The sequence below is a fragment of the Octopus sinensis genome, linkage group LG17 (assembly GCF_006345805.1).
Source record: "Octopus sinensis linkage group LG17, ASM634580v1, whole genome shotgun sequence".
NCBI classification, from domain to species: domain Eukaryota; kingdom Metazoa; phylum Mollusca; class Cephalopoda; order Octopoda; family Octopodidae; genus Octopus; species Octopus sinensis.
Genome location: NC_043013.1, coordinates 26,560,523 through 26,582,175, shown reverse-complemented (window position 1 = coordinate 26,582,175; position 21,653 = coordinate 26,560,523). Strand labels below are relative to the sequence as shown.

General features: G+C 34.0%; 1 protein-coding gene across 1 annotated transcript in view; it reads right to left on the bottom strand.

The window, feature by feature from the left end:
- Window positions 1-805: 805 nt before the first annotated feature.
- Window positions 806-21,653, bottom strand: part of LOC115220691 (tax1-binding protein 1 homolog B) — a 24,681-nt gene continuing 3,833 nt past the window's right edge. Inside the window, exons 2-15 of the mRNA XM_036510464.1 lie at window positions 21,018-21,022; window positions 18,275-18,565; window positions 15,638-15,864; window positions 13,614-13,823; window positions 12,884-13,027; window positions 12,064-12,231; window positions 10,798-10,935; window positions 9,952-10,059; window positions 8,831-8,989; window positions 6,968-7,103; window positions 5,060-5,352; window positions 4,340-4,679; window positions 2,801-2,885; window positions 806-1,317 (exon numbers count right to left, since the gene is read on the bottom strand). Coding sequence (XP_036366357.1) covers window positions 1,107-1,317; window positions 2,801-2,885; window positions 4,340-4,679; window positions 5,060-5,352; window positions 6,968-7,103; window positions 8,831-8,989; window positions 9,952-10,059; window positions 10,798-10,935; window positions 12,064-12,231; window positions 12,884-13,027; window positions 13,614-13,823; window positions 15,638-15,864; window positions 18,275-18,563 — 2,508 coding nt within the window. The 5' untranslated portion in view covers window positions 18,564-18,565; window positions 21,018-21,022 and the 3' untranslated portion in view covers window positions 806-1,106. The remainder of the gene's footprint in view (window positions 1,318-2,800; window positions 2,886-4,339; window positions 4,680-5,059; window positions 5,353-6,967; window positions 7,104-8,830; window positions 8,990-9,951; window positions 10,060-10,797; window positions 10,936-12,063; window positions 12,232-12,883; window positions 13,028-13,613; window positions 13,824-15,637; window positions 15,865-18,274; window positions 18,566-21,017; window positions 21,023-21,653) is intronic.

The window sequence follows — 21,653 nt, the reverse complement described above, 5'->3', positions numbered from 1 at the left end:
GGTGTGACTTGAGAGAGATTTGCTATTTAGAAACTCCACCATTGGTTTTTGCCAACTCTAAAAAGTACAATGAGGCAACTGGAATATTTTTTAAATAGATAAGTATCAAGCATGAGAAAAACAAGAAAGTAAAAATATAGAACATGTCAAAATATAAAATAGTTTCCATGTTTGAGGCTCAGTTTTGTTTATATTATAATGCCATATATCAAGCAACAAAAAGAGCAAGTTTGAGATTATGGAAGGAATGAAGAACTTTAGAAAAAAAAAGTGACCAAATTACAGTAAATGCCAAAAAGCACTTTTATTCATAATACAAATTAAATGGGAATAATTACCCTAAATGAAAGAAATTGTACAGGACATGAGCAGAATACTGATTTAATAAAATATTGCAGAAATATTAATAAGCATCACAAAAAAAAAAAAAAGGCAGAAAAAACTCAAAGAATATTTTAATTGTTCTGTGATATTTGTATATAGAAAACATATATTATTTCTGAAGCTTTCTCAGTAGAATGTTAAGAAAAGCAAAATAGCAAAAACAAATCAATTTAGTTAGATTCTAAAGGTGTTCTTAAGAAGTCAGGTAAATATGTTTTGTTTTTTTTTCTAATTAACTTGCTTAGCCATATTAACTGAATATTCTAATAAATATATTGACTCCTCTGCACTTATATTTTAAATTTCTTTCTATAAAAATTATTCAATTTGAATTTCTGGTTATTTACCAGGTTTTGATGAATACCTACAATTAAATTCAACTTCTAAACATGAAATTCATAACCTGTCTACATTTGAAAAATTTTTTTTTCACCAACAGAGAAAAATGTGTTATCACTGTGATACCCTCCTGGGGTAAATAAAATAAACATGTACCAGTCAAGTATTGGAGTCAATATAATGAACTGCAAGCCATCCCGCTTCAATCTGAAATTTCTGGAAGTCTTGTGTCTAAATTGACTCCAGTACTTCACCTTCACTGGAAGGGTGAAAGATGTTGGTTCTGGCAGGATTTAAATATCACTAGGTTACAATTCATCAAAAATCTGATACAAACAACAAGGCAAAATTGGGAATTGATTGAAAATCAAATTACTGGTCCCTTAATTACATTCCCTTTTAATGCACTCATAAACATGATTTTCATACATATCCTGCGATACATCATCATCTGTGACTTTTTTACAAATTGGACAAACCCGTCCAAAATGGTTTGCTATGTGTTCACTGAATTCACTCTCACTTACATCATTTGAAAATGATTCATCACATCTGGGACAGATTCGCATTTCTTCTTCAAGACCTTTGACAGATCTGAAAACAAGAGGTAAACAAGAAAATTTATATCTACATCAGAATTTTAAATAAAGGCTTAAATAAAACAATAAATTCAAGATTTTCCTAAAATTTAATGCTATGTATGCACACACAAACATATAAAACACACATCATTTACTTCTGGTAAGTTAACCCTTTCATTACAAACCCAGCTGAAACCAGCTCTGGCTCTGGGTACAAATGTTTTGTTTTCATAAGTTCTGAATTAAAATCTTCCACCAAACCTTACTCACAATTTATGTTCCTAACACTAGCTGAATAATAACTAAGTTATTTTACTAACTTCTTTGTTATATTTAAAGTAACTGAAAGAAATACAGAGCATCTCAAAATAAATACAGTAATGAAAGGGTTAAATGCAAAACTGAAGCTCAATTTTTTGTGTTGCACATATTTCATCCCCACGTTTTCACATTCCAGTTATCTCTGTCTTTCCCTGGAACCATTTCCTATTAACATTCATTTCTCATTCTCTTTATCAACCCCGTCCTCACACTATTTTTCACTGATCACTCCCATTTCTATACCTTCAGTTATCTCTTCTCTCCTCTTAGGTGTACCATACTTGACACACCTTTCATATCTACTATCACACTCAATGCCCACCCTTGATACCCACCTCCATTGTTGCCTCACTCACTACCTCCACTCTTATGTACCACTAACCTCCATCTAAGTCACTGTACATACCCACTTCCTTGTCGCCATCTCTTTCCTGAACCACTTAGTTCTCTCTCTTCCCTCTCCACATTAATATTTTCCATCAACCATACCAAAACTTTTGTTCATCACTCACTACATATACCTGGGCAATTATCCCTAATTACACCTTTCCTAAAATTCTACAGCCTTGTGTCAAAATAAAACATTTTTTCTTTCTTTTTTTTGTTGTTATTTTCATCTGAAACCCTCTTACATCCCCTCCACTTATACTACAGACATATTTTGAAAAAAGTAACTGTCACAATTTCCCTTAAAAATCACGAGTTCCTTGGGTTATCCTTTAACACTGAATTTACCATTTTTCAGTATTGCCTTTATATTAATTATTTTGAAAGTAATGAAGAATTTAATAAAATAATTTCATCATTATTCATCTGATGCTTGGAACATAAATTAACATGAAACTTTGATGGGAAGTGTTGATTTAAATCACTTTAAAACAAGAGGTTTGTACCATACAGCCAGTGCAGTCTCGAGCATCTTGGTATCAAAAGGGTTAAGCACTACCTTAACCGTAATCATATCTTTCCAAATCAGTAAATCTACAGGTTTAATTCACTGTAGACAGAGTGATCAATTGGGATTATCTGCAATCATTTAGACAAGCATTGATAAGCAACAACCATAGAAAATAGTAAGATATACTGTTTGTAGTCAGTAGAAGAAAAGCAATTAATAAACATTCTATTTGAGCATTGTTGATAATTAAAAAATTAATGAAGTTCGTGATACTTACTGTTCTGTACCAATAATTTCAATTCCGTCAGCAACGGTGTCAGTGGGTTCAAATAAATGAACAGGGGGTTCAATAGAAGATTTATCTGTGGAACAAATAAGAAATAAAATAAGAAGAAAAGAAAAAAAACAAACACATAATTAATGTCTTTTGCATGTTTCAAACATTGTTAGAAAACTTCCCGCACAAGGGAGTGGGAATGCGTTAGTAAGGGAGATAAGTCTTTACAATGAAATAAATTAGTGATGGCGTGAATGGTGAAGCAAATCAGGGATTGATTCATAGATGTACAACAGATTTTGATGCAAGCAACTGTGGAAAAAATAAATGAATAAATAATGAGGGGAGAAAACAAAAGTGGAAGTCAGCGTTGTGAATGTAATAATATCTTGAAGGAAACTGACATTAAAATAGCTGCATTTTTAACTGCATCTTTTATACAGACATTTCTACATTACTGCGTGTACTTTATATGCACTTTCTGACAAGTTGTGGTGCACCTGAGCACTGTATACAATAATTTCATTATTATATTATATTTCAGTCATTGGCCTGCAACCATGCTGGGGCACTGCCTTGAAGGGTTTTTAGTAAAACACACTGACCCCAGTACCTATTTTTCAGTTTGGTACTTCTATCAATCTCTTTTGCCAAATCATTAGATTATGGGGACATAAGCAAAGAACCATTGGTTGTGAAGCTGTAATGGTGGACAGGGTACACACACATGTATGTATATATATATATATATATATATATATATATATATATATTCCATCAACCAAATTCAATCACAAGGCATTAGTCAGCTTGAGGCTAGAGGTGCTGTGCAGTGGGACTAAACCGAAAACCAAGCAAGAATCTTAACCATGCAGTCCTGCCTCTATGGATAAATTTGTGACCGGCAACACAACAAACAGAAACCAATGTTAATCAATTGATGATTAGGAAGACCATAAGTATCACCTCACAAATTGGAAACTTTTGGTTTTTCTTTCTTTCTTTTTTTTTTCCTTTGGAGATGATATGACCTGTGATGCATAGGAACAGAGTGCATAAAGAAGTGCCAATCTCTAACTGAAGAAGGAAACTGTGTAAGAGATAAACCCAGGAAGACAAAGTGGTGAAATGTGATCTTCAGATGTTGAGTCTCACACAGGCAATGACACATGACCAAGATTTCTGGCAATTTGCTATGCTTGAGAAGACGCATCAAGCTAAGTGAAAGTGTGGTCATGACCTACTGCCAGTGACATGTGAATCCACCTGTGCTGGTGACACATAAAAGGCACCCATGCTAGTGACACATAAAAGGCACCCAGTACACTCTGTAGAGTGGTTGGTGTTAGGAAGGGCATCCAGCCATAGAAACCATGCTAAAACAGACAACTGAACCATGGTACAGCTCTCCAGCTTGCAAACTCTTGTCAAATCATCCAGCCCATGCCAACATGGATAATAGACATTAAATGATGGTGATAATGATGATGATGATGGTGATGATGATGAGGAGGAGGAGGAAGAAGAAGGGGAACTTACCATTTGTCGAACAAGCTGCTTTTACTGCTGCTGCTTTAGCAGAAGGTAGAACAGTCGGTTCTATAGGGAGTGGCAAATTTTCTGTTGATTTCTCTATGGTATTCTCAGATGTTATTGGGTCAAATGGCTTAGTGTCTGGCGTTTCACAGAAATTAGGCATTGGTAGTTGAACCAGGCGTGCAGGATAACCAGGTTTGCTGTGATCATGTGGTGATGGGCTGGTATATGGATTTCCATACAACAGAGGAGAATGTTGCCCAGGTAACGGAGGGAACACATTAGCAGGTTTTGATCTTGAAACTGTTACTGGTGCATTTTTGGAAGCTGATAACTTTTTGTTCTAATAAAACAATTTTTAAAAAGGAAGAAAAGATTAAATGCATTATTAATTGAATTTGAGATTGTCTAAAAATTTTGTACACAAAATATATTTATATAATATCAATTGTGTGTGCATGTGTGTGTGTTCACTTTGACTTTAATAAAATTTGGATCACCTTGAAAACGTGTTAACATGTATTTTCTGAAATATTAACTTCAATGATATTTTCTATATCTAAATATGTTAACACTACAGAAACAACAGTCAGCTTTGTAAGGGAGGAATTCTACAATTAAAGATGTGATTTTCTCTATCTGTACTTTTGTTATTTATACACACACACACATGCATATTAAATGAAATATAGAGTTGGAGAGTGAGAGAGGCCATTCACAAACCTTAGAACCGGATTTTGAAGATGATTTAACATGGTGTTTCTCTTTAGCTGCCAACTTCTCTTCTAACTCCTTTATTTTCTCACTGTAGTTTTTCTTCATAGCCTTCATTTCTTTTTCTTGCTCATTATTTCGTACTTTATATTCCATTGCCCAGTTTTTCTGGTGTAACAACTGCTTTTCTAGCATTTCTATTGTGGAACTGTTGTCATCGGTGGGGACGTTCTCAATGGCAGACTCAGCACCACCACTTGAAGTGTCATTTGTGGTCTCAGATAAAGTATGCTTGGCACTTTCTGAATAATGATTGTTAAAAAAAAAAAAAAATTTTAATTATAAATATTTCTTGCAGTGAAAGGCACCACTTTATGGTAATAAATTATAACTCATTACTGTTTTCACATCCAGTTGCAATCTTCAGATATCTTTTGTTTAAAACATTATATTTCCAGCTTTCAGCAGTTTTGAATCTTTGTTTACAAATATTTTGAATTGGTTTCCCACAGCTTTGTTCAGGTACATACAAAGCTTAGAATTGTGAAGTCAGGAAACAAAAGGAGCAAAGCCCATTTCATAGCCAAAAGCTTTAGCAACAACCAAAAACTTAAACCAGGTCCCTAACTCAGTTTACCTACTCTCTCCACTAACTTGTCAGTAAGAACTAAGCTTGAGCATAACACTGTAAGCTGATAAAATAGTACACAACTTCACAGTGTTTGTTCTGTATTTATCACTGTATCTACTGACAACAGTCAGATTACAGTATCTTTATCAAGATAAGAATCCTCTTTGGTTGCCAGCTTTACCAGCAGCAACTCTTTACAAAAATGCATTAACCAAGTCAGCTTCATAACACTAGTTTACTGATATCATTTTGGGACTTCTACAACTGCTTTAGATTTTCACATTATTTTCCTTTTACTTACAACTACAACATTTACATCAGAATCCCTAAATCTATGATTCTATATCCTCAAAATGTGTTCATGACTTTTCTACTATTGCTGTCTCTTTAAAAATAATTTTTACAACAAAGCTAAAATATCCACATAATCATAGATAATTTAGTAACAATGCTATTGATGTATAGTGAATTACAAATGTATCAAAGAATATCTGTCACATGGACCGTGTATGTCACAGGGATATACAAAAATGATTTCTTTCATTGATATGAGGTTCAAATATTTAGCAATGAATTCTATTAAATCAAATAAAGCACATGCTAGTATTTCTATAAGCAACACCAGAGAGATGAAAGACATAGTTGTCCCCAGAAGAATATGAACACAGAGCAGAAAGAAATGTAACTATATACTGATAGAATACATAGTATTCCAGTACTTATTTCATACAACAGCAATAATGGTATAAGTTACAGCAAAACAACTAATGGGAAATCACTCTTGCAATCTACAGGCAATTGTTGGTTAGGGTTACAAATAGAAAAAGGAAAGTCAGCTTTGATGGGATTTGAACTCAAAACTTAAGCACTGACACTTCTTTTTCAGTCATTCAGATTAAAAATACAGCTCAATTCCTGTATGGAATAGGCTGAGTTAATTAAAACTAATTCAATTACATTACTAATAATAATTACTTTATGAGTCACAGAAATTTGAAAGGCAAAACAATCCCAAAAGGGAATCTCAAGTCTTAGTATCAGCTTTGCATTTTATTTCACCATGAAATCATTCAAATTTCAACAAATTCAATATTAACACAAAAGAGGTAACTAAATTTTTAAAAAGAAAATTTTCAATCGTAATCAATGTAAGTATTAATAAAACTGCTGACCCAGAAGAATTGGAAATTATTATGTCCACAAACTACAAGCTCATTCTTACAAAATGAAGCAGGCTATAATTAGTCTTGCCTCAAGGAACAAGCGGATAAAATGAAAATACTTACTTAATTTCTCAATTTTCTTTATGTTCTTTTGGTTTTCTGAATATAACTTCTTGTATTCTTCAGAACACTTTTTAACTCGAAGTTGCCATCCTTCACGTTCATTCATAAGTTCTCTGCTCTGTATATTTAAAGAAGACTGCACAAAAATGAATAATAAATAACATTAACCAAACTATCATCAAGACAATAATCAAAATTTACAGTAGATTATTGGGGAAGGAGTTGGGAGAGTGCAGATAAATTCAAACATTGAAATCAAACGCATAAACCTTCATAGACTGGTGTCCAATCCATGGTAAGAGTTGCTTCTCAACAGCTGATATTTCACAGTGAGCAAACATCTGATATTTTTAGTGCACACTTAACAGTGCAAAGTTTGTTATTAAGACCTACAGCCATTGTCACACAAATATTTCTCAGGCCCAACAACATCCCTCTCAGTGTTTTTGGATTTATTAATTATTGGTTTCTTTTTTTCTTTTCAATGCACAAGGTCAATTTTTTTGTGGAAGTAAGGCACAGGTGAATGAATTAAATCCTGAGAGCTACATGTTTTACTGACCCCTTCAAAATGAGCAAAGTGTGAAGATGATCCTGAATTTGAATCCACAGTGGACTAAATACTATAAGACATGTAATCCAGTATGTTTATCATTGCTTCACATCAGATTTATTATCAATGTTACTACTAAAACAGTGAGATATTCATACATACATACACACACACACACATATATATTTGAAACAACCAAATCTTAATCAGTCAGTTGATGGGCTCTACTACCTCAAATGTTCTTAAAATTTAAATCCACATCTTTGTTTATATATCTTCTTCTCCATAATGTTGCCACTTGATATGAAAATTTTTGTATTAATGGAAAACCGCTATAATTGGCTGATGAGTACTCAGCATTTTAAATCTGTTGTAATACTTACAACATTTAATAAAATTATGTAGTACGAAACGATTGTACCAAATTACCAGAGTAATTCTTGTTGCTTATTTTGATTATATATATATATGTATATATATATATACATACATGCATATGGATGAGAAAACCTGGTATTTACAATGATGAGTGTTCCAGCTGAGCCAATCAATAGAATAGCCAACTTGTGAAATTAACATGCAAATGGTTCACCACTCTACAACCACACATACCCTTAATGTAGTTCTCAGGGAGATTCAGTGTGACAAGGCTGGCCCCTTTTGAATTACAGGTACAGCTCAATTTTGCCAGCTAAGTGGATTGGAGTAATGGGAAATAAAGTGTCTTGCTCAATGACAACACACCACTGGAAATCAAACTTTACAATCATGAGCTAAATATCCTATCCATTAAATCACACACCTTCATCATATATGTATATATATATATATATATAAGAAAATAGTAAAGAGTGAAAAAACGACAGAAGGTTAAATGTTAAAAAATATATATATTTGCGTCAAAATGTCTGGAGAATATTGGAAAAATTTTTTTCCTCCTTAAAACGACATAATTTTATAATTTTTAAAGAAATACCGGTTTTGCAGTTAGCTCTTCAAATTTCTTGTGACTTAATGTTTATTTTTAAAAATAAACATTAAGTCACAAGAAATTTGAAGAGCTAACTGCGAAACCGGTATTTCTTTAAAAATTATAAAATTATGTCATTTTAAGGAGGAAAAAAATTTTTCCAATATTCTCCAGACATTTTGACACAAATATATATTTTTTAACATTTAAGCCTTCTGTCGTCTTTTCACTCTTTACTATTTTCTTATATATTCACCCACATGCTTTACCAAACAAACTTTCTTATCTATATATATATATATATATATATATATATATATATATTCTAATGAATACTTACAAGTTTGTTAGTGAGCTCCTCATTGCGTGATGACAATTCTTGATTCTGTTTATGCAATTTAGCATATCTCTCCTTCAAAGTTTCTTGTGCTTTCTGCAAGTGGTATATCGACTGAGGAGGTAATAAATTGCTTGCTTCTTTCTTAAGGTTTTCATTGGCCTGAAAGAAAAATACACACATTGAAGAGTAAAACATGTAAGCGTAAAAGATTTGTTTCTAAACAATAATTTAAAATGTAGGAAATATACAGAAAAAAAAATTCTTTTTTTAAAATAAATCTACAAACATTTTTCCATAGCAAAAATGGGCTAAGTACTTTTGTAGCTGGATATTCAGCTTACTGTAAAACACACAAATGCCAAGTAGAAGCAGATCCCAAAGTCAGTTGGCTAAACAGGCAGAAACAAGCACAGCTTAAAAACCTTATAACTAGGAAAATATTTCTCTCTTACCTACTTAATATCAAGAAGCCAAATCTAAGCAAGCATTGATCCTTAAACCACACAATACTGCCAAAATATTTACAATTATTTTAGTTTTACAACTTTCCATAGCTAGGAAAAGGTGTGGTTATGTGGTTAAGAAGTTTGCTACCTAACCACACAGTTTCAGGTTCAGTTCCACTGCAATGGCACCTTGGCAAGTGTCTCCTATTATAGACCCAGGCCAACCAAAGCACTGTATGTGGATTTGGTAGATGGAAACTGAAAGAATCCCAGTGTGTGCATGCATATTAAGTTTGTGCCTGCTTGCCTTGATATAGTGTGATAGGTGTAACTGAATGTCACTGTCATATAAGCAGTATTGTTCATTTTCAATATTCTGTGAAATTGTGTCTGGCCACAAGAAAATATTACTTTGCTTGGAAAAAAGCAAAGGTTTGACAACAATGAGGCATTTGGCAATAGATAAATCTGCCTCAATAAAAACTCCTTCCAACCCAAGTTAAGATGATGACAATGATGATGAAGAAGAACTGTACTTGTGGCTGTTCTTCAAATGAAATTGGTTAATCCAAAATTTGTTTTGAATTGTTATCAGTATAATCTTTAAATTGGAAAATACAATGCTGTCAAAAGTAAATAATAAAAATCTATGAAGAATGGAATAACTAAAATTACCTCTGTAAGGTTGTCAATTTCCTCCTTTTTAAGTACTTTGAATTCTTGGAACTCTTTAGCCATTTTATCCATTTGTGCCTTCAAGGTGAGAGATTCACCTCTGGCTGTCTAATTGAATGAAAAAAAGGAGAAAAATCAATAAAAAATCATTGTGTCAGCCATAAATTCTTTTTAACAGTAAGAAGGTGCTAGAAGAGACATTTAACCTATGAATTCCCCACACTACTCGGCACCTTTGTTGCAACTTTAAGCAAAACATGTCACTGCTAACCTGAAGAACACAACACAAATACACTGTACACTAAAAAGTGAAAGTAACACTGCTTGATTCTGATGATGTTTGAACAACATAGTCAAACATGCCTGACAAGGAACATTTCATCTCGATTTTTGGAAGCTTAAATTTAATGAATTCTAATTACGATGAAAAAGATTTTTTTTAGGCCATCATTCGGACGAAATTGATATTGGATTTTGTAAAGGAAGGAATATTTGTTATCAAACATTGAAATTAAACAGAATTGCAAGTAAAATTGTAATGGAATAAGAAGAACTAAATTCTACATTTAATTCATGTCTCAGTACACGTGAAAAGAATATTTTTTTGTAGTCTTAAATTAATAAATGCTGCATAGCCACATAAAAAAGTTATTGAGTGGCTAATCTAACAGCAGGCAAAACTTGAGAAAAACACAAATCATGCACATGCATGTACACACATGTATGTATGTACATATGCATGTGTGTGTGTGTGTGTAATCCCCAAGGCTATAAAGAATCTAAGCAATTCTCACCTTTTCAATAACAACATATTTCAAATATTTAGCAACATAAGGTTTAACTTACTTCCAAATCAGCAGACATTTTCACAAGAGTCACTTCATATGCTGACAGTTCTTTTTGCAACATTTCTTTGGTGCTTTCAGCAGCAGACAACTTGTCTTCCGAGTTTCTCAATTTTTCTCCGAGTCTTGTAATTTCTTCCTTTAGAGTTGAAAATGAAAAGGAATAAACAATGAAAATAATGACAATAACAAAAATAATATTGCCTCTTACTTTAATATTCAACACTATGTAGTTTTAAAAAAATCAAATCAAAGTTGTAGATTTAGATAATAGAATGTTGTCCCAAGCAAAGAGTTGACAGTTTTATCCTATCTCTGACTACACAGGTTCTATAGCCACAACGGCATCGGTTGTTAGTTGCCGGAGCACTGCATCCTTCAAAACTTCCATGCTTCCTAAGATTCGCCAACACTACACTTGATTTTCTCCCCTCCATACACACACAAGCATGTTCACTTTCCAGACATTTCTACATTGCTGCATGTACTTTATATGCACTTTCTGACAAGTTGTGGTGCACCTGAGCACTGTATACAATAATTTCATTATTATTATTATTATTATTATAACAGAAGATGCTCAAATGCTCACTTTACCCCTTGTAAACAGGTTTCATGAGGAAGTACAGTTCACTACTGTATACAGTGATGGAGTGAAATACTAAAACTGACAGAGATTTCAAGATAAAGAAAGGCTCTTCAACCTCACAGTTCAAACCTGCAACAGGGTAAAGAAGGTCCTTCTGACCTTTCACATTTGTAGTTGTACAGGGACTATGTGGATAAGTTTAGGACTATTTGCTTGGTGAATTCAAATCTTCTCTAGGTACCTGGAATAGGTACCCTGTCATATGGTAATGATGCTACATGGAATAGAGTGGTATCTAATCAAGATGAAAATTTCTCTCAGGAAATCAGAATGTACAGAGCAGGAGCAAACAAAACACTGAATCTTGTGAGAAACAACAACAGCAACAACAACCTTTTCTACTCTAAGCACAAGTCCTGAAATTTTGGAGAAAAGGGCTTACTGATTTCATCAACTTCCACCAGTAGATGACAGGTATATATATTTCCTTGATCTCAAAAGGATGAAAAGCAAAGTTGACCTTTGCGGAATTTGAACACAGAATATGAAGATGGAAGAAATACTACTAAGCATTTTGTCCCATGAACTAATGATTCTCCTTGCTTGCCACCTGCCAACAATGATATTCTGATGGTGCATTACAAACTTACATACAACTGTTTAAATGAAAACATTTACCTTTTTGGAAATTAATAATGGGTCCTCCATTTGAGCTTTTCTTTTACATACATCAAGTTCTCTTTGACATCGATCTTTGCTTAGTGCCATGTCCTTCAGAGCTTTGCGCAGCTTTTCTGTTTCTTCTTGGGTTTCAAATACAGATTGTTCCCGATTAGAGAGCTGAGACTAAATTTTAGAAAAGAAATGCAAATAAAGAAATAATCCAGTGTTCACTTCATTTAAATTTTATTAAAAAAAAAAGCAGTAATATATTGAAATTTTTGCAAACGAGTATTTTCTTTTTCCACTTTTACATATGTTACAAGATGTTTATAAGTGTACAAACTTTATTTCTAAACTAATTACTTTTCACAAACATGGACAATTTCAGAGGGCTTTTAAGATAGCAGAAGACCCTATCTTTATTCTTCGACTAACAGATGTACCAACAAAGAAGCCTTTTTGCTCATCAAATTACCTAATTCTTGAATACATACATTATCTCAAGTTGATTTCAAACTAGGTACTTTTATTTCAACATGAAAGGTAATAGCATCTTTATTTGCTCAAGAAACAAGGCACCTTATGATAATAGATAAATGAACTGATAAAAACATACTATAAATGTAAATACTGTATAAGAGCAAAAGACTAAATTGATAATCTAAAAAAGTTCCAGTCTCAATAACAATTTCAAACTTAATTTCAAACTTTTAAATATCAAAAGATTATACTTTGAATTTTTTATATAGATTTAAATGAAAGTAATAGTTAGGAAAGGACAAACTGCTTTGGCAACAATTCATCTCAGAAATACAGATGTATGCTCAAAATATACCTTATACATTTCTTTTTCTTCTTCCAATAATTTACATTTGCCAACTGCTTCATCTTTTTCATTGAGTAATAATTTGACATTTTCGTTCAGATCAGTAATTTCTTGCTTCTGTTTGTCCACTTGATCTTTCAGTGTGCTATTTTGCTTTAAATAAATAGAAAAAAAATTAACATCACAATATGAATAGCAAAAAATGTCAACCAGACAATGGAGGAAAGAAAATATAGCTTACTCCAACAAATCTGAAAACAGGGTATGGGCCCTTTGAGGCAGCCTTTTCAAAGCTACTTGATCTACTAAAAATAATAGCCACATCTCTCTCTCTCAAATCACACCTTAATGTCTTAAATACAGATGGATACATCGAACAATGTAGTCCCTTGCATACTAAATGACAAAATGGTTACTGCTAGAACACCCATTTTTATCATAGACTTCTTTAATTAGAGCAGACATGAGGTAAAATAAACAACAAATATAGAGACCCTGAAGAAGAAAGAGAGAGAGAGAGAGAGAGAGAGAGAGAGAGAGAGAGAGTGTGTGTGTGTTGGTATTCTCTTCAAAGGGTCATGGCTTTGCACTTATCGCTAGTGCTGCATTGTCTATGATAAAGTTCCCTTAACACTTTATGCAGTACACCAAAGTGACTATACAACAGTTACTATGAGAAATCAATACAAGAAGAAAGAGAATTATTTTCTCAATGATGGATGAATGAATGCAAACTTACTTCATTAACAGACTCAAGCTCTGATGACAACTGCTGGAGTTTTGCTTCTGCATCAGAAATTTCCTTTCCTAACTCCTTGATTTTAACACAAGCTGTTCTCAGATCTTCAGTCACTGCCATTTTGCTTTTCAGTTCTTCATCCGTTTCTTTTTCTAGTTGGGAAACTTTAATCATCAAAGTTGAAATTCTTGTTTTGTATTCTTCAATGTTCTTAAAGAAAACAAAAACATAAATTAGGTTGTTTTTTTTTAAGAAGGGACAAAAAAATGTCAAAACACTTGCAATGATGTGATCTAATATGAAACTACTGTTCCAAGGGATCATAAATGGAAAAAGTTTGTAGAAGTTGATAGATTCACATGTCAGACATGGTCATAACCTTTGCTAATGTCTAGGGCAACAACTTTGCTTTCACCAAATGGTGTCCACTGGTGAATAATACAAAATGTTAGGTCTCTAGTAGACTTTATGGAAGCCATTCTGAGAGAGGAATGTTCATGTAAGAGAGAGATTCAAGCTGTTGTAGAGCATCATTATTTATGTCTGTTCCCATTACCTTTGAGATATAAGAAGCGAGACAACAGGATGATTAGATGAATTGTATAGTGAAGGAAAGAGACGTACAGTAGCAGGTTTTCTTCATAAGTTTGACCTTAACTGTAGATAGTGAAACATCTTATCAATTGTACTCAAGTGAATCAGACATGAATGTAGCCAACTGAACACTCAGAAGCACAGACTTTGTTGTAAAGCTGTGTTGCTGTCCAGATTGATTATATCTAATGAAAAACCACTGGTCTTGGATAAAGGACAGTTTGGCAAAATGAATAGAGTTGGGGAGTATTATTTTCACATACTTGATACGTTTGGTTGAGCTTTCTGGCTTTATCGCAAAAGGATCTCTACAAACATTGCCAAATCTTTTTAACTCCCTCTCCTTAACCAAAGTGGGTCTAAAATCAGATTCCTTGTACTTAAAGCCTCTAAATTTGCTTCCTATTCCAAAATGAAATCAATAACAGAAATCACCTTAATTATCTACCTCTAACAACCCACTTCACAAAGTTAGCAAGTGGGAAAACTACTCCAGTTACTTCAACTAAACTGAGTCATGAGCCTTTTCAGGGGTTTCAAGACTGGTACAAAGGAGGAAGGAAAGCATCCTCAAAATGAAAATCTGGCCCTAATGTTTCAACCAAGTAGGCAACCAAATAGTAATCAAATCTCTCTCAAATCACAGCCTACTGTCCTGAATACGGAAGGATGCATTGGATGATGTAGCCCCTTACATATGAAATGAAAAATGAAATGGTAACAGACAGAATGCTCGTTCTTGTCATAGGTTTTTTTTTAACAAAGTTCACCTGAGACTGAACAGAGGATCTCTGAAGGCTGAAGTTCCCCCAAGGAACCTGTCCTTAATGCTTGCAAAAAGTGGACTCTGTTAAAGAAACCTCAAGCCCTATGTGGTGGTGTTATGTTGAGCAATGGCTTAAGTCTACCAAACAAGTAGGCTACAGTAAAATTTGAACTCAGAATGCAAAGACCTGGAACAAATACCACAAGGCATTTCATTCATTGCTCTCATGTTTTCACAAGTCCATTGCCCTAGACTGGTACTTTATACATTAATCCCAGAAAGTAGAGTAGACTTTAGCCAGATCTGAATTCAAAATGCAGAAAGCTGAGATAAATACTGAAATGTCTTTTAGCTGACATTCTAATAACCATACCAATTCACTGCCTAATGTGAATGGCAAATGAGGAATGGACAAAGTAGAAAATAAAATGTTAAGTAATGTAACCATTTTCACATAACATGTACTCTAAATAGTGAGCTAAAAATTATTTAACATTGAATGTAAAAAAATTTTCCAAATGTCTCTCCTGAAGGGCTCTATCAAAAATGGTGGATATTTTGGGTCCTTCCATCACTATAAATCCAATTTGGCTTCTCACTGAATTGAATCTTGCCAACACAAAACACACAAGTATGATTAAATCCAGGTGATCATGTCTCTCACCTCTAAAAGTGCACTTTTCTCCACCTCTGCTTTCCTCAGGTTGTCTTCCAAGACAAATGTTTTGGAATGGATTACCAACATATCATTCTCATCGTCTAACATTTCAACAAAGTCATCAGCTCGAGGTTTCTTGAATTGAAAAGGTGTACTTGCTCCTTTTACTTGCCCTGTTGATGCAACATAACAGAACTGGTAAAACTCCCCATCATCTCCTGGCATTTGATGTGCTGCAAAAAGATGTAAAAAAAAAGCACATTTATATATATATATATATATACAAAGTTAATCCAAACATGAAAACACAAAGAGAAATCACAACAACGCGAGGACATGGAACAAGTATAGTGTTATTGGACGCTCAGAAAAGGAAAGAAAGAAGGAGGATTTAACGTTTCGAGTGTAGCTCTTCGTCAGAAACATAGGAAGAGGAAAGATCCAAGGAAGGGTAGACGGAGGAAAAAAAAATCGCCAACGATACACACGCGGTCACATATATATTAAGAAAAAGGAGGTAAACAAAATTTTGGACAATTCTTTATTAGCAGTTTCATTCATTCATACAGAATCTACAGATGTCTCCGTAAGAATTATCCAAAATTCTGACTACCTCCTTTTTCTTAATATATAGAATCTGTACATCACTTCAAACAATCTATACATATATTACACACACACACACACACATATATATATATATATATATATATATGAAACCTAGTGTTAATATGTGGAGGTGTAATGGCCCAGTGATTAGGGCAGCAGAATTATAGTCATAGGATCATGGTTTTGATTCATAGACTGGGCGTTGTGAGTGTTTATTGAATGAAAACACCTAAAGCTCCACAAGGCTCCGGCAGGAGGTGGTGGCGAACCCTGCTGTACTCTTTTGCCACAGACTTTCTCTCACTCTTGCTTCCTGTTTCTATTGTACTTGTATTTCAAAGGGCCAGCCTTGTCACATACTGTGTTACACTGAATCTCCCCGAGAACTACATTAAGGGTACACATGTCTGTGGAGTGCTCAGTCACTCGCACGTTAGTTTCATGAGCAGGCTGTTCTGTTGATTGGATCAACTGGAACCCTCATCGTCATAACCAACAGAGTGCCACAACAACAACAAGTGTTAATATCATCATTTTTATATATGTGCTTTTCATTGTTAGTTTAGGTTGGAAAGGACTTGTTGGAACAGGGTTTTCCAGTCAGATGGCTGTCCTGACACCTACTGCTTTTTGTTGCTTCTTTTCACATGCAGGAAAATGGTACATGTTTTCTAAATATATATATGTGTATATATCTTTTATCCTTTGTCTGTTTCAATTATTAGAATGTGGCCAAGCTGGGGCACCACCGTGAAGAATTTTTTAGATGATGGAATCAACCCTAGTACTTACTTATTTTTTTTAAAAGCTTGGTACTTACTCTCTCGGTCTCGTTTGCCAAACTGCTAAGTTACAGGGATGTAAACGTACTAACAGTGATTGTTAAGCAGTGGCAGGGCACAAACACAGATACAAACACACATGACAGGCTTCTTTTTGTCTACCAAATCCACTCACAAGGCTTTGGTTGGGCCAAGACACTTGGCCAAGGTGTCATGCAGTGGGACTCCACCTGGAATCATGTGGTTGGGAAGCAAATGTCTCACTACACAACCACACTAGTGCTTATATATAAATGTATATAATATATATATAAATATATATAATATAAATAATATATAAATACATGCATATATACATACATATATGTACATACCTACATATATATGTATATATACATGCATATATGGGCACAGGACATAAAAAAAAACGCTGAACATGAGAAAACGAAAGCATAAAAACAAAAACATAGAAAATGAACTTTTTTTCAAACAACAAAAAAAAACAGAGAAACGAGAAATGCAACATAAAGAATATTCTCCTTCATCAGCTGTCCTTGTTTCATCTATTCCGCGTTTCAAAGGCACATGAACACACCCACACATATATATATATATATATATATATATATATATATCTATATATGCACACATATGCGAAATATGCATTCATATATGTGTGCATGTGTGTGAAAGCACATATTATGCACATATATACACACATACATGTATAACAGATATATTATACATCTCTGTCTACACACACACACAAAATATGTGTATTATAAATGTATACATTAAGCTAAATTAAAGTCTGTCTCAAGCTTACGGGCTTATTAGGTTAGTGCCTTTCTCAATTTCTGAAGCATTTAAGCAAATGAAATTACGAAACTATGTTACAAAACTGAATGCAAGACCAGCTGCTGCTTGTATTCGTTTTCAGCTGAGTCAGTTGGAACCACATGAAATGAAGTGCCCTGCTCAATGATGCAACAGGATGCATGTCTGGAATCGAACCCACAAAACTAACAACCGTAAGTCCAACATTCCAGCCATTAGGCTACGTGCCTCCATGTACACATCTAAAATAATATACATGCATGTTACTACTCTTTGTGGTACAGGTCACCTGAAGGAAGAGATAAAGTTAATGAAATTTGAACTCAAATCATTGAATGACAAAATTACATATCATAAGACATTGTTAGTATTTAGTGTGTAAGTATGTAGTTACAACCAATGTTTTGAAACTTACATGGAAAGAGTATGTTGCCTTCAAATTCTTTTCCTGCTTTATAATCCTTGAGAGGGGTACACCACTCATAATAGATGTAGTTGTGTGAGGAAATCCAGCCAACTTTATATAAACCAACCCAATCTCTGTTTGATGGCTGATAGTCAGATGTGATTGTATAATGACATTCAATATGGGCATCAGTGGGATAAGTTTCGGGCATAGAAGGGAATACGACAACAGCAAAATCTGAATGCCTGAAACTAATTTCACCAGTAGCCATGTTGATTTCAGTTCTGCCAGTACTCATAACTGTAAAATTAAAAGAAAGAAAAAAGAATAAATACATTATATATGTATACATAGTGGTTGGTGTTAAGAAGGGCATCCAGCTGTAGAAACTTTGCCAGATCAGATTGAGCCTGGTGCAGCCTTCTGGCTCACCAGTCCTCAGTCAAACCATCCAACCCATGCCAGCATTTTAGATACTATTGGATTTTACCTCATTCTGAAAAAAAATTTTTTATATACACACACACTGATATATGACCTATGTTGGACTCCTTATTAGCATAATCACTGAACCTGGAGCTTAACTTACCTGACACCTTTGGGTCTTACTGACACCATTACCTCTCATAACCTATATATATATATACTAGCAGTATCGCCCGGCGTTGCTCGGGTTTGTAAGGGAAATAACTATATAAGCATTTTTAGTGAGTTATAGCAAAAAAATAGCAAAAAATGCATTAAAAATGGAATAAAAAATGATGGTAATTTTTTTTTTAAATCGTTGACTCATCGTAGACATTTTTAGAGAGTTACTTCCCTTATATAATAGCGAAAAATGCATTAAAATGGAATAAAAAATGATGGTAATTTTTTTTAATCGTTGACTCATCGTAGACATTTTTAAAGAGTTACTTCCCTTATATAATAGCGAAAAATGCATTAAAATGGAATAAAAAATGATGGTAAATTTTTTTTTAAACCGTAGACTCATCGTAGACGCGCGCTAATACCCAGAAGGGCTCGATATGAATCACGACTATAAACTGCACCGCAAAATGTGGGAGTAGTTAGGAATCTAAATCGTAGGAGACAGACACACAACCTTACTTTTATATATAAAGATTTGTGCAACAACTAAAACATTCGGTTGTGCAAATTGTTTGCACAGGAAACCTGCTCTGTGTGGCGGTAATTGCCATTTTTGTGGATCTGTTTCAGCTTTTTTAGCGATTTCTGTTTTGGCGACTTCAAGCCATGAAGTCGTTGTTCTAAAAGAACGCTGGTCTCCTTGACAACGCATTACGACGTTGATTTCCTTAAACTCCCTTCCCCACAGCTTCACGAGGGAGGGAAGAAGGGGGAGAAGCAAACAGGTGCAGGTGTGAGCGTGGACGCCAACTCCGCCGCCATTGACACATGAAAAAATATGCATTAAAATGGAATAAAAAATGATGTTAAATTATTTTTAAAATTGTAGACTCATGCTAATACCCAGAAGGGCTCGATATGAATCACGACTATAAGATACCTGAATTTGGTTAAACTGCACCGCAAAATGTGGGAGTAGTTAGGAATCTAAATCGAAGGGGACAGACACTCACACAACTACAGAATTACATACAGGTAATGATTACAGGTAGGAAGTCCAAAGGTCAAAAGAAAAGTTCTTTTCTAAAAATAAACATGACATAGTAAACAGGAAGATAGCCTCAATTTATATTCCATCTTAGAACTTCATGAAAATAAACATCAACAAATTCTGATGAGTTTGATGCTACATTCATAGCCTACCCAGAGACTCAAAAGGAATCATTAAATGTAACAACAGTACTAATGATTCACAGTGTAGCATTAAATAAACATAGGACTAAATTGGAAAATTTGAACTTAATTCAACAACACAAAAATTCAGTAACAAGAATAACATGTCTTAATTACAAACCAAATTATCAAAGTATAAATAAGTAAACAATTGCCCAACCCAATTTTTTTGTAACTATGCTATAAAAAAAAAAGTCCTTGGATTTTTGTTTTCAACACTACAGATTCACATTGCCAAAAAATTAAAAAAGGGAGAGAGTGTTTAGAGATACTTTCCACTTTTTAATGTTCATGTGTTTACAAATAGATTTGCTTTTGTTTGTGTGTGTGAGTAACATATCATTTAAAGACTATCTTTTAACTTTTACTTGCTTTAATCATTGGTCTGTGGTCAACGCTGGGGCACTACCTTGAAGGGTTTAGTCACAGAAACCGACCCCAGTTATCAGATGGTGGGAAAATAATCACACACACATCACAGGCTTTCACAGTTTCTGTCAATCGAATTCATTCACAGGGCTTGAGACTATAGTAGAAGACACATGTCCAAGGTACCAATAACAGAATCAAATGGTTGCAGCACTGGTAATGATCTTTATTTCTACCTTTAATAAACTGAAGCAACTGGACATTCAATTCAGAAAGTGAATCAATACATATTTATTTTGTTCGCATTGGAGTATTTTGAACTGTGTGTGCAGATAACCAGAACAATTACTGCCTGAGCCAGAGCAATCAGTGTAAAGTAATTAATTGTTCTGGCTATCTGCACACACAGTTCAAAATACTCTGATGTCAATTTTGCCTTTCATTCTTTCAAAGTTGATAAACAAAATAATGTGTATTCATTTAGTATTGTAACTGATTCACTTTCTGAATAGAAAGTCCAGTTGCTTCAGTTTATTAAAGGTAGAAAAAAGATCATTACCAAGGCTGCAACCATGTGATTCTGTTACTTTAACTCAACCAGCTGGTCTCATTCATTCATTCATTCTTATGTACAAACTAAAAAACAAACAAACAAAGCAGACTTTGTAGAGGTAACACTGAAGATATCACTCATGTCATAAGCAGTTGCCCAAAAATGTCATCAGAATATTATCTACTGAGACATGATGCTGTAGCTAGGTCACTGTATAATGAGATCCGTCGAAGTGATAACCCCAAAGATAAAGAAATAAGAACCCACAGTAGGTGAGAGCCGTAGTCACACAATAAAAAAGGAGCACTGGTGGAATGTCCAGGTGAAAAGATCAATGTGTAAACACAATAGACCTGTTATAATGATTTGGGATAAAGAAAAGAAATTGCACAGTTGTGGAAATCAGGTGCCCAGCAGATGTTAATATAAAGCTAAAGATCAGTGAGACAGAGAATACCTACGTTGAACTACTGAGAAATCTGTGGTTACTCTATCCAGATTATATGCTCAGGTTTATACTTGTAATTACTGGGGCCCTGGGATATGTAACACACTGCTTAAATACCAATCTTGATAAGTTAGGCTTCTCAAAATCAGAAAGGAGAATGCTGATTCAAAGACCTCAGATCCAAGCCATCACTG